Source organism: Erigeron canadensis, chromosome 8 (genome assembly GCF_010389155.1).
Source record: "Erigeron canadensis isolate Cc75 chromosome 8, C_canadensis_v1, whole genome shotgun sequence".
Taxonomy (NCBI): Eukaryota; Viridiplantae; Streptophyta; class Magnoliopsida; order Asterales; family Asteraceae; genus Erigeron; species Erigeron canadensis.
In genome coordinates, this window is record NC_057768.1 from 28,389,984 (window position 1) to 28,404,254 (window position 14,271).

Below are 14,271 nucleotides of genomic sequence, written 5' to 3' on the forward strand. Positions count from 1 at the left end.
TCATCCAATCGGCAGCAAAACCGGCACCATGATCACCAATTCGCTCCCCACCCTACCGGAGAGTCGGCGCGGTGTTCCATCCGGTACCTATCCGATACTGGTTCCCTCCCCAAGGCGCTCCGCCCACCCTAAGTAACATTGTTTTCAAGTTTGGAAATTAGAAAAAAATTGATTTACTTTAACAGATGTTACTTTAAATACGAGTAATTAAAATTGATTGTTACCCGTATTTAAGAAGGACTTGCCAATTTAAAGACTACACAAAGGGTAGACGTGATAAAGTAGTGATGGTGGTCATAATGAATTCAAGTTAGGCGAGTATTCAAAATAAATGGGTATATCCAGTTTTGTTTGTTTGGTTTGATTGGTGGGTCAAAACTCAAATACATGACCACCTCCCCGGCCAAGCCCCCATCTTCAAACTATTAGTGTAATTGTAAATCTATAGAAGATTTCTTTAACATGTACATGTGATGTGACTACAAGATATATGTTAGAGTTAATTACTGAAATGGTACCTTACGTTTGCGTCATATTACTGGTTTCATACCTTTCCTTTCAAAATTACGCTGCTCATACCCAACGTATGCAAATCTCCACTCGGACCATACTGGAGGCTAACGCCGTCAGCTGGTCGTTAAAACCTCACCCACGTGACTTGCACGTGAGGGGTAAATATGTAATATCGCGTTTCCTAATTACTGAAATAGTACCTAACGTTTGCATGATATTGCTGGTTTTATACCTATATATTTCTTAATTACTTAGATGGTACATAATGTTTAGTTATTGATTTTTTTTATATTTTTTTAAAATTTTTTTATTTTTCTTTTATAAAAATTCTCCAAAACTTGTTATAATTTAATGAAAATAGTCAAAATACACCTATAATCCACTAAAAAATAATACCAAATAGTTATTTCATAATAAAATATAAGTTTTAAAGTTCACGAATAACCAAAAATAGTAATAAAGTATCATAAAAATAATTTTTAAAAAAAATAAAAAATTTTTTAAAAAATTTCGAAAATACCGCAACGGTAATACCAGAAATATCAGCTGGTATTTACAGGTATTTAAAACATTGCTTTAAGCTTCGTGTCGCAGTAAATACTGACTTGTATTTCTGGTATTACCATTGCGGTATTTCCGGAATTTTTTTAAAAAAAAATTTCCTCGCAATTTTTTTAAAAATTGTTTTATGATACTTTATTGCTATTTTTGGTTATTCGTAAACTTTAAAACTTATATTTTGTTATGAAATAGCTATTTAATACTATTTTGTAGTGGATTATAAGTGTATTCTGACTATTTTCATTAAATTGTAACAAGTTTTGGAGAATTTTTATAAAAGAAAAATAAAACAAATTAAAAAAAACAAATAAATTAATAAATTAATAACTAAACATTAGGTACCATTTAAGTAATTAAGAAACATATAGGTATGAAACCAGCAATATCGTGTAAACGTTAGGTACCATTTCAGTAATTAGGAAACGCGATATTACATATTTACCCCTCATGTGCAAGTCACGTGGGGGAGGTTTAACTGCCAGCTGACGGCGTTAGCCTCCAGTATGGTCCGAGTGGAGATTTTGCATACATTGGGTATGATCAACGTAATTTTGAAAGGAAAAGTATGAAACCAGTAATATGGCGCAAACGTGAGGTAATTAAATCTCCCTTAAACTATAAAGTAATTTTTTTTTTAGAACAGCAAGGACCGGATCACGGGTATCTGGACTGGATACTGTGGACCTACCCGATCCCCTCCCCCTACCCGCCCCGCCTGGTAAAAGCTCCACGAAAGCCAGGACAAAATCCTGACAGACAATCACAGGCTGAGAGTATCGAACCTGTGACCTATTGGACAAAAGTCCGGGTGTACAACCTCTTGGAAAAAAATAATTTTTTTTTACGGTAATTAGAGTTCAGTAACATTATGTTTATATATTTAATTTCAAGTTTATATAAAAAAACGTGATTGTTTTCCATGTTGTCACCAATATTGAGGGTATTTTGCTTAAAGCCAAATTTGAATCGACTAAAGTCTCAAGTAATTCAACGACGTGTAGGTAAGCAAATTAATTAAAAAATTTGTATATATTTGCTTTATAATTACTTATAATAGCCAATTAATTTTATTTTCTAGTATTTTATTACACATAAATCATAATGGTAAGGGTTATTGCTGAAAAAAAGTTTAATGTGGATGGTGGAAATAAAGTTATCAAACCCAAATAATAGTTGGTATCATTTTAACTTTAGTGGTTTGAAAATGTTGTAATAAGCAAGTTCATTACAAATGATATATATGAGTTACTTATTTGTGTCCAAGTTATTTGTAGGAATATAAATGATTAATTCTGGAATCAATAAGGACTAAAGGTGTCAAAGTTTAAAGATCAGGCTGCTAAGTTGAAAAGAAGAAAAGAAGAATGAGCTAAAATGTAAAATAGAGATTAGTACGTATATAAGCAAGATTATAACCCGTTTTAGGGTTAATCTTTCTCTCATTCTTGCAGCCATTGTTTCGATATATAATTCTCTCTATATATTTTTTCTGATAATATATATATCTCATCGATATATATAGATATATTTTTCTGTATTTGATTATCATATTGATGATTAATTTCTGATTGTATTCATAAACTCTATAAACATTCTAATAATAAAAACTTTCAGATTTGTTCTTGAGTGATTTGTTTGATTTCTGGTTGAGATTGTGAATTCGTATAGAAAAACCCATGGAAGATGAGTTTATTCAAACATAGTGTGATCGATGAGTTATACACTTGCACAGTCTTAGTTTTACTCTTGAAATCTGTACATATTTTCAATCCATCACATAATAATGAGATAAGAAAAAATAGCTGCAAATTGATAAATGATATATAATCATATGATGATTAATAATTAAATACTCTAATAGAAAATATCACTTCTAAAAGCAATTGCAAGGAAAATTGTCTAACTATATTGGCAATTGGTATATAGCTTCTACTAGAAATTTGAGTTTTTGTAACATGATGATAATATTTTTAATACTTTTCCCAATTTCAACTTTTTAATTTATTATATCTTAGGTTTAGGTTTGATCAACACAAAAGACTTATTAGCTTGATAAGATTTTTAAATTACTTGCTACCTAAATATTAAAATATTAACATACTAAACAAGTCAACTGTAGATTCAGAAATCGACTAGTTAAAACAAAATTACAATTAGTTTGAATTTATTATTTAAAGTAACATAAAAAATCAAACACTAATATATATAAGCCAAAAAACACCCATGTCTCATGATATCAGAAATTCAAATAGGACGGATAACCTATTGATAATGTTTTTGAGTTTCATAAATTTCAACCGAGTTCAATTATAGACATTCGTGTAAATTTATAGTTGGAATAAAATAACTTGTCCGTAAAAAAATTAAATGCTTTAAAAGTAAACAAATATTTCAAATATATTTATTAGTTATTTAAATATTTATAAGTTATTGACTTAGTACACGAGTTAAATAGTAGTATGTGTGTATTTGTTTTTTGTTATATTTTGAAGGGAGGGGGAATCAATCGGGAAAGCTTGAACCCAGCTTGAACCCGTGTAGTTTATAGGCCTCTCTTATGTGTTTAAACGATCGAGTCATACTCCTATTCCTACTTGTTTGTTTAGACTCCTTTAGAAAAGGAAAAGAAATATAAAGGCAGTGATATAATAGTAAATATTTAGTAAAGATGAAATACTTGAGTTTCAAGTTTAGAGATATTAAGTACAACTAATGTATATTTTGTGATCATGAAAATTCACTTATGATCACTTCGGACTATTGGTTAATTAATTGGAAGTTTTTAAACTAGTCGACTCGTAATATATATGATACCTAGAAATAAGGTTTAGTATACGTGAATGTAACTATGAACGAATATTTATAGCGTGAAAAAAACTAAATTTTATTTATTATATGTAACGAACTTTTTTCATGTGCACTATAAAGTTTATGATATAAGGAAATTGATTTGTAAATCTAATAATTCATTCCAAACCATGACTGCGTACATATACATGTGGAAAGGAGAAATAGTAGGAGAAATCTATGCTATACAACAAACTCTAATTTACCAAGTATAACAATTCAAATTTAAATAGATACAACAGATATTGTGATGACATGAACTTAACATTGTATTTATTGGTCTAATAAAAAACTTACAAATGCTCAGGATTTGAAAACTCTTTACATACAATGAACACAACTTTGATTTTTTTCACACTATAAACATTCGTTTATAGTTATTTACATTCTCAAATACTAAACCTGTTAGATATAATATATATTATAGTTGTAGGTTACTGTGCGAGATGTGTGCAGAACATTAATATACAGTTTAAGTAGTATTACTAACATGCAGCGGAAATAAAAAACATATCTTATTAACTACTATTTCTTTTCCCTATCTACACTGATATGTATTTAGTTACCCATAACATACAGAGTCGACAGAAAAAAATGTATGGTAACCATAAATCCATAATGCATGTTAGTGGTAAGTGGTAACGAGATGAATTTACTGACATGCACCTTAATTACCGCTAACAATTAAGGGAAAATAATCCATACGGCATACTTTACCTAAATTTTAAAAAAAGTTACAAATTAAACATTTGAATTTGATAAGCATACATAGTTCTTCTTAAATTTTACATAACCCCCTGAATTTTACATAATGCCCCTGCTTTACCTATTACCTAACCTTTCCCCAATAATTAAAGACGTTTCTCTATCGACAACATTTAAGCTTTAAGCTGTGTATTAATGCTTCGTATACTTTGAACCGTATGATAATTCGCATCGTATAATCCCCTATAACTCGGGTATTTGACAAGTAACTATCTATCAGTCGATAGGAATGAGTGTTTCATATAGTGGATATAATGTATATGTTCTTTCTCTTCATTTTTCTCACCGAGCTATATATATGTTTAAGGGGGCGTTTGGTAGGAGTGATATAGAGAATGAAAATATAATAGAGAATGAATACAGTGGGAAAGAGAATGAGTGTTTGGAAAGAGAACGGATTCCGTCGTTTGGTACAAACAGAGAATGAATATAAAAAAAAATACAAAATTTTGAATAATAAATAAATTTAATATATATAACATCACTAAACCAAAAAAAAAAAAATTTCCATTCCCATCAATTCTCTACATTTTATAGAGAATTGAGGGAATTAAATCGACTCCCACTTCTCGATTCTCTTTCTCATTCTCCATTGCAACCAAACATAAGAAGTCTTTCTCATTCCCTTTTCACCCTTTCCATTCCATCGTACCAAACACCCGTAGTGAATATAAGGTTGTTACAAACCTAAATTAACTTATGTATGGAATAACATTATATTCACTTTTTCATATACACACAAACACACAAGGAAAATAGATTTTTTTTTTTGAAAGGTGAATTTCGCTGGAAACTTCGTGTTGCGATTCGACAGCAGAAGGTCTAGCATACGTTGTCTTAACCGGGTCCGCGCTAGAGAGCTCCCTCGAAGTAGAAATGTCTATTTCAAATTCCCAATGGGGGGAAAACCCCTATTAATCCACCTGAAGGCACGACGATCAATGGGGTAAACTATGCCCCCTAAGACTTGAACATGTGTTTACCCAAGCCATGCCCTTATAAAGGGACTTCCTTATGTACCCCCCAAGGCTTGAACTCAAGACCTCATGGATAAGGGATGTGATTTCAACCATTGAGCTAATGCTTAAAAACACACAAGGTAAATAGATAGTATAAGATCTTAACCATTAAATCATTTTAAGAAAATAATTATTTTATTCGCTTTATATTAATATTTGTTTTATATTAAACAAAGAAATATATATTCGTACTAAAAGAGTGATCATAGGGTTTGACTTCGCTGCATGGGCATCTTATAATGTTTTGGACCCCATGTTCACCTCATCACCGCCCGTTCCCCTTCACTTTTCATTTCAAAGATTCTTCACTAATTTAACCTTCAATCTTAGATTGTTTTGTATGATTCAATTCGATGGTACTTAGGCTACTAGCTAAGATATAAATTAATCTATATTTATAATACATTATTAACATTAACATATAATATATAATATATATATATATACAATGTAGAGATCCGGAAAAAAATTCATTTTTGATTATTTTATTGATTTTTTCAATTAACTCATATATATTTTTTCAATTAACTCATATATATATATAATATTTTTTTCTAATTTCAGTTAGTGAGCTATACATATAAGAGTACGATACGGACTTTACCTTAAGGGTATTAGGGGTAGCGGGTGAGAGTGAATAAATGATATGTCACAGAGGATGATTGGTGATAAGGTGATCTACTTTACGGACTTCTTCTTTAGCCATTATGGCTCCACCATAAACTCACAAGCTTCGCTTATCGCTTACAGGCTACGCATTTTGAAAAATAATATTTTTTTAAGTTAAAGCTAGCCTTTTATTCATGTCAATTTACTATTGTATTTGTTTGGCTAACTTTTTCACTTGATCTTTAACCCATTTTACGAATAAATAAAAACAAGTGTTAGCTTAAAATTCAACTCAAATTCGTATTCTCAAATGTAATTTAAAAAAAAGTACTACTGTAAGCTATATAAAAATGGTTAATTAAGTAAATGCTATGAGCACAAAATAATATGAACAAATGAAAACTTATTATGTAACATTATTCATTGAAGCAATTAGTCCATGTAATTAGTTGATTATTATATAATTTACAATGGAAATCATATTATTTTTTTAGATCATTTATATATACACACATAACTATGCACCACAAACTAAAAGATGACTTTACATGCACTATTATATACGGAGTACTCCATTTTTTAGTGTTTGTAACTTCATGATGATACGTGATGAAGACTAAGAACATTTTTAAAGAGAGGTTTGAAAAAGGGTTTGTGGTTTCTTTTAGATGTTTACCTTATTATAGAGTTTTACTTAACATTTTCGCGACATAATTAATTAAGTTTCAAAAGGTTTAAACAAAGTTTATAAACATTTTGATACATCCAAAAACATGTTCCTAAACAAGGGTAATGTACAAAATATCATTATCAATAGAAACGATTGTGTGTGAGAAAGTGTAATATGTTTTTTAAGATTAAATATGGTAACTCTTTTATTTTTATGTATAACAAATTTAAACTTTGTAACATGGAAATGCTTATAAATTCTTTATAAATATATATATGCTTGGAATAATTCTACCCCAAAACAAAAACACTGTAACACTACTTCAACTATATACATAATTCAACTCTTATTATCGAATTAATGTAGTTTATAGAAAAAACATAAGCTAGTTAAAAAATTAAAAACCACTTTGAAATTGTTAGTGATTATAGTGTGTTAAAAAATATTTAGTGTATGTCATTAAATCATTTGTGACAATTAACAATCAAGGCAACTTGATCAATTATAAATAATCTTTTTTAAATTATTTTTAGGAAGAAATGCTAAAGGAAGCCCTTAGGGTTTCACTTAACGTGCATCAAAATATTATACATTTCTATATTACATGTTGGCCCTCTGAATTTTATGGTAAGTGTACAACTAATTAATGCACCTTAACGAAAGCCATTAGAGTTTTGTTTAGTAAAAGTATAACCTTTTTATGTACCTTAACGAAAACCCTTATTTTTAAGGGCAAAAGTAACTGGATTTACTAACTTAAAGGACTATACTTGTTTGTTTATTTTTTTGAAAAAAAATAAACATATTTATGTTTGTGAAATGATACAAACTTTAATGGTCAAAAGTCGTCATTATTTATACTTTTAGGCTATTAGGAGTAAGAGATTCTCAAGTGAGGGGTTCTTGTATTTTTGTTGCCATATAGGATATTATTATGGAGGAAAGGGTTTCTTTGGAGTAAAGGGTTCTTTAGAAGGAGTTTTTTGAAAGGGGTTCTATGGGGAAGAAAAAGAAAAAGAATTAAAATGACCCTTTGTAACGTTCAAATTTGCATGGAGACTCTCAACTTCCTCCCGTCCCTGAAGAGCCGCTACCTGCCGAATTTCCTTCAAGAACGCCGCCAGGGGCGCTGTTCCTAGCGTTCTTGGGTATTTTTAGGAGACGGACGTTTTGTTCCTAATAGTCTTAATGTATTACTATTACTATTTACGAGTATATACGTATAGTGTTCATGTCACAAAAATAAATAGAGATAGCACGTGAACCCAATAATTAGTTGAAACGTGCTACATCAAAATCCTAACCGATCGACTTAAATAGTAACACAAGTTACACAATCCGTGAAAATCAATCAAAAATATACTCGTAATACTCTTTTTTGTATCTTAACCGTGTCTTGAACATATCGATGATACAATAATATTCTTACACACAACGAAAAATATATGTAAATCTTTCAAATAATTTATTGTAGTCATAACTTTCAAATCAATCAAACACGCTTTCCTTAAAATTTATTCTATATTATATTGTTACAAAAAAAAACCCTTCAATATAAATTAACCACCCACCCAAAATTGAATCGTTGACTAACCAACGTCACCTCCCCACCCCTTTGACTCTCTCTTCCAACCCTTCAAAAACACAAACACACACAATTTATATTCTCATTTCCATTATTTCCCAAACACACAAAAACACACACAAAAACAAATGGCAAGAGAAAAAAGTAGCACCGCCGCCGCCACCGCCGGATTACACCACCTAAGTGTACCAAGTTTTTTTAAATGTCCGATTTCTATGGATGTCATGACATCTCCGGTCAGCCTATCAACCGGTGTTACATATGACCGGACCAGTATTCAAAAATGGCTAGATTCCGGTCATAATACTTGTCCTGCCACCATGCAAGTCCTTCAGTCAACCGACGTCGTACCAAACCTGACACTCCGCCGCTTAATCCGGGTCTGGTCTGATTCTTATCTTCTTCGTCCTGAATCCAACATTTCTTTTAACAACCATCTTGCTTTTGAAACCATCAAGAAATTCATACAAACGACCCAACAACAGAAACAATACATACATGTTTCTGTATCTATGTTATCGGGTATTGTTAGTTTCGCGAAAATTTCGGGTGAAAACCGTGAAGCTTTGGTCAAATTAGATGGGTTTGTTAAGTCAATGGTGGTGATTTTTGAAAATAATGACCAGATCGAAGTGGTCAAACTTGTGTTACAAATATTTGATTTGATATTGACTGAGAAAGGTGTTGCACAACAGATGGTTCAGTTTTTGGATGTTTCGCTAAATTCGTTTAAAGTTGTTTTAAAAAAAAATGTTTTAGATGACAGAATTACCGTGGCCAGAGTACTGGAGACCCTGGCCGCGTGTAATATTGAAATCCGAAGAGCAATCGCGGATGATAGTTTTTTATTGAAAGACTTGTATAGTCTTGTAAATTCGGATAACTGTGAAGCGGTGGAAACCGTGTTAGCTTTGCTGATCACGGTTTCCACAACCAGACAAGTTAAAAAAGAGCTTGTACGGCTCGGAATTGTTCGAGCCGTTGGGAAAATGCTTGCGGGACCAGAGAATAAGGTCCCGCTGGTTGAGAAGTGTATGAAGATGCTTGAAATGGCGTCAACGTGTACAGAAGGACGAACAGCGTTATCAGAAGATGATAACGTTGTGTGCTCTGTGGTGCAGCGGTTGATGAAAGTATCAACCACTGCCACCGAGCACGGAATTGGTGTGATATGGAGTTTGTGTTGTATGTCAAGAGATAAAAATGCACAAGAAATTGCAATGAGAAATAATGGATTGACAAAAGTGTTGTTGGTGATGCAGAGTAATTGTTCCGGGACGGTTAGGCAAATGTGTGGTGAGTTGGTTAAAGTTTTCCGAGTTAACTCAAAGTCATGTTTGGCGAGCTATGAAACACGGACAACTCATATTATGCCTTATTGACTCGGTTGAGGGGTTGGACTTGGAATTGGTCCAATACTCTAGAGGTTTTTTGTTTAGTTAGAATATTTTTTATCATTATTATTTCTGACTTACTATGATTAGAAAAAAGGAAGATGTAAATCGAAATTTGATTATAATATGACAAATTGGTCCATGATTAAAGGTGAACTAGTCAATTGCAATGCAAAGTTATACGGTTTGTTTTATTGATGATATATGAATTGAATATGTTGTTGAGGTAAGTTCAAGACAAGTTTAAAGGGAATTACAAAGAGACTATGGGAGGTAAGTTGTTAGCTGTTACCAAGCGACTAAGTTAATGATGCATCGTATTGTTATATATGTGTGATTGCGTGTCTTAATCTATAAATATATTTGGTGTGCATCAAATTTTTTGGTGTATATATATATCAGTTTAGATGCAATGACATAATCACTAAAATTTGGGAATTGACTATCACACACATATTCCAAGCTAAGTTGTCCTAAATGTCAAACAAACAAACAAACAAAAAGTTAGCGAGCTAATGTACCGCGAAAGTTGGTACCAATTAGAAATTTAGAGATGACAATTTATAATACAAAACTAACATGTGATCTAATAGATCCAAAGTCACGTATAAAGATAGCAAGTAGAAACCAATAAACGTTCACAAGAGAAAGATTGAGTGAAAAGACTAATCCTTACCAATATTGATCCTACCAAATGCTTGAGAAGGGCCAACAATACCATGCTCAATGATAAAAACATAAAGAATATATGAACATGATATACAATAATAGAATATTAAAAATGGTACATGCTTTACATCGAATTGAAGTCCTATTGATGCAACATATAACACGACCATAATATTAAAACTCTCTTATTTCACTAATGCCCATCATTAATAAAATCAATACTAAATGATCTAGTAACGAAGTGTTCTATTTCCTCTCAAAAAATATCAAGCACATATTTTCTTTTCATATATATATAAAATCAATAATTAATGAACAAAGTTCATTTCGTGTTTGTTTGGTTCATTTATAGCTCTATCCCAACTTATTTTACACAATATTTTAAGATCACTAGAAAAAACTCATTTAAGTAGGAATTATTTCATTGTTGACACATACTCGTGTATAATGCATTTATTTTATATCTTGATGTCACGAGCAGAGACGGTTCATCAAATTTGGAAAAAAAATTAAAGTATAAAAAATGATACATCCAAAACATATATCAACATCAAAACTATTATGTTTCTAAAACCAATTTCAAAGAACAAAAAGTCATTATGTAAAGAAATTTAATATTGGTATTCTAAGTGAGACAAAGTCAAGTGAAAACGATGTCGTCAAAATATGCTAAAATGTGTGAGTTCTCAACATAAAGAAACATCCAATGGTTTTAGTTCATTCGTAATTAAAGTGTAAATCAATAATTTTTAAAAACAATTTTGACTCTCGGGTCTCACTTTTAATTCAGATTTACACTGATTAACCAAGGTATACCTATGACCATCTACTACTTACCATTTCTTCGTCGCCACCCTTTGAGATGTTTCTCCAAAATAATTTAGAATCTGATATTTATTTTAAAATTTAATCACTTTCATCGTCACGTCTTACGTTCATCTAACATTTAATGCATTAATATAGTTATTGTTAATGCTTTTATACATCTTATTATTCTTTTGCAATTTTTATTTACATTGCTACATGTTTAGTTGTCTTTTTTTTTTATATAAATTGGGTTCAAATATTTGACAAAATATTAGGTGAAAAAGTTTGTCGCGTAAAAAACATTAACCGCGTCAACGCACAGGTCCAATATCTAGTAATTTTTTTTAATACTTAAGATATTATTAATAATTTTTCTCCACTAATGGCTCAATAATTTCAGCCCCAAAAAATCTTAAGGTCTCATTTTTCTATACTAGACGGATGCTTGTACCATACTACGGCGATGATTGTAGCAGTTGCGAGTGGTGGTGTTGGCGTTAGTGATGGCTAGCGATGGTGGCATGTGGCGGCAAGTAGCGTAGGTTACTTATGTATAAATAATTGTCTAATTAATGTTGTAAGTTATTTCATTTTATATATTTTAGGTTAACCATGTTTTTTTATGTAGTAGGCGTGTTGGATGGTGATGACATTTTATGTACATCAAACCTGTAATGTGAAAAAAAAAAAAAAATCGACACTTTATATTGTAAGTATAGATAGTGGGCTTATGTTAGGCTAAATACCACGAACTTGATCATATACTATAATAAGTAGCTTAAGAAAAAAAATAAACGGCGCCTTCACCTTAAAAAATATAAGGCATGACAAAATTATCATTACACTCAAAAGAAAAAAACAAAACAATTTTTTTGTTTTTTTTTTCTTTTAGTAACAGGTTACTCCCTCTGTCCCATTAGAAGTGTCTTGTTTTGAATATTCAAAATCTTTATTTATCAACTTTGACCTTAATTATTTTTGTTTGTGTTATATAATAGTTGATGAAAGTTATATGTTTTGATTGAGTTTTAGATATATTTTCATTTGGTATAAATTTCATCAAAAGTTATATAGCACAAAAAAGTATATATAAGATCAAAGTTAATAAATTAAGACTTTGAATATTTAAAATGTGACATTTCTAATGGGACGGAGAAAATATTAAGTATATACAGTAATATGAGTTATTTTTTCTACTTTAATTTACTAGGCTCTTAAAAGTCGATTTCATCTAAGGGCCCGAAAAAGCTTAACCCGTCATTGATTTTCTCAATTGTATTTTAAGTTGATATTAATACTCAAATACATCGTCATGTATCTATATAAAAATTATATCTTATGTTGAAAGTTAAAAAAATTGAGACACGCAAAGTGACTAAACTACTTTTATTAAATCACCACCAACCCTAATATTATATTACACCATGAGTCCTTATATTATAAAATATCTCTAAAACTTCTTTAAATCAAACGCATTTACATCAATCGGCTACATCATTTGGCACGGTTACCACCATCACGTCGTCACATTACACAGGTACCATGTTAATACATATATATATATATATATATATATATATATATTGAAATATTTTGAGAAACTTTTTTTTTGCGAGAACCTTTGAGAACTTTTCAAATCAAGCCCAACCGATGATTAATCTTTACATGAAAATTATTTTTTTTATTGTTTTCTGAATAACTTATGTGTAATTTTGAAGTTTATAATTGTGTGGAGACATGAATTATCATCCGTTATACAATTATGTGGAGATTTGGATTCTTGATCACATGTGCACAAATATTGCTATGATTCGTGCACATGTGATTAAGAATCCAAATCTTCGCATAATTGTATAACGGATGATAATCCATGCTTCACACAGTTATAAAATTCAAAATTACACCTAAGTTATTCAGAAAACAATAAAAAAAACAATTTTCATGTAAAGAACAATCATCGGTTATGCTTGATTTGAAAAGTTCTCAAAGGTTCTCGCAAAAAAAAAGGTTCTCAAAATAACTTTACCCTATATATATATATATATGGGGACAATCAAATAAAAACAGTCTTAAAATAAGAACGATGAGAACACTTAAAAAACATCATTTTGATGCATTAAAGTCCATAAACTAACATAGTGTATAACTAATTATCATTATTTAAGTGTATAACAACACATTGGTCTGTCAAAATCAAGAAAATCATGTTTTTTGTTTTGTGCATCCATCTTGGATGCATATTCTTCAAAATGATGCATCCACCAAAAACGAGAATTTTTCGATTTTGACGGATCAATGTGTTGTTAAACACTTAAATAATGATAATTAGTTATGCACTATGTTAGTTTTATGGACTTTTAATGCATCAAAATGATGTTTTTTAAGTGTTCTCACCGTTCTTATTTTAAGACTGTTTTCACCGGAGTGTTATGCTATATATATATATATATATATATATGTATATATAGGGGGAATGGAATATGAGGCTGTTAGGCACCCAAGTTGGGTGAAAAACTCCTCACTTACCTTTTTTTAAAAGATAAAAATCATGGGGGGCCATGTATTTATTTAAAATATTAAAATATTAGTATGTGAGAGGTTTTTCACCCAAATTGGGTACATAACAGCCTCATACTCACTTTTCCATATATATATATATATAACTTTAATTTTGCGGGCCATGTCATATAAGTTGATAACGTTTATCACGGCAGAAGAAATCCTAGGTGTTCGGCACATCATATGTAATTGCATGTGTTTTTAACTTTTAAGTATAATTTTGCAATACAGTACATACAGTTAAATTAATCCTTTATAATCACTTTTTCTTAA

General features: G+C 30.5%; 1 protein-coding gene across 1 annotated transcript; it reads left to right on the forward strand.

Annotated features, from left to right (window-relative positions):
• Window positions 1–8,647: 8,647 nt before the first annotated feature.
• Window positions 8,648–10,113, forward strand: LOC122579474 (U-box domain-containing protein 28). The gene has a single exon (XM_043751656.1). It carries the CDS (start codon window positions 8,698–8,700, stop codon window positions 9,949–9,951), a length of 1,254 nt encoding a protein of 417 aa, XP_043607591.1. The 5' UTR covers window positions 8,648–8,697; the 3' UTR covers window positions 9,952–10,113.
• Window positions 10,114–14,271: the final 4,158 nt, after the last annotated feature.

Coding starts and splice junctions, on each gene's coding strand:
- LOC122579474 (XM_043751656.1), top strand. CDS start 8,698: ATGGCAAGAGAAAAAAGTAGCACCGCCGCCGCCACCGCCGGATTACAC.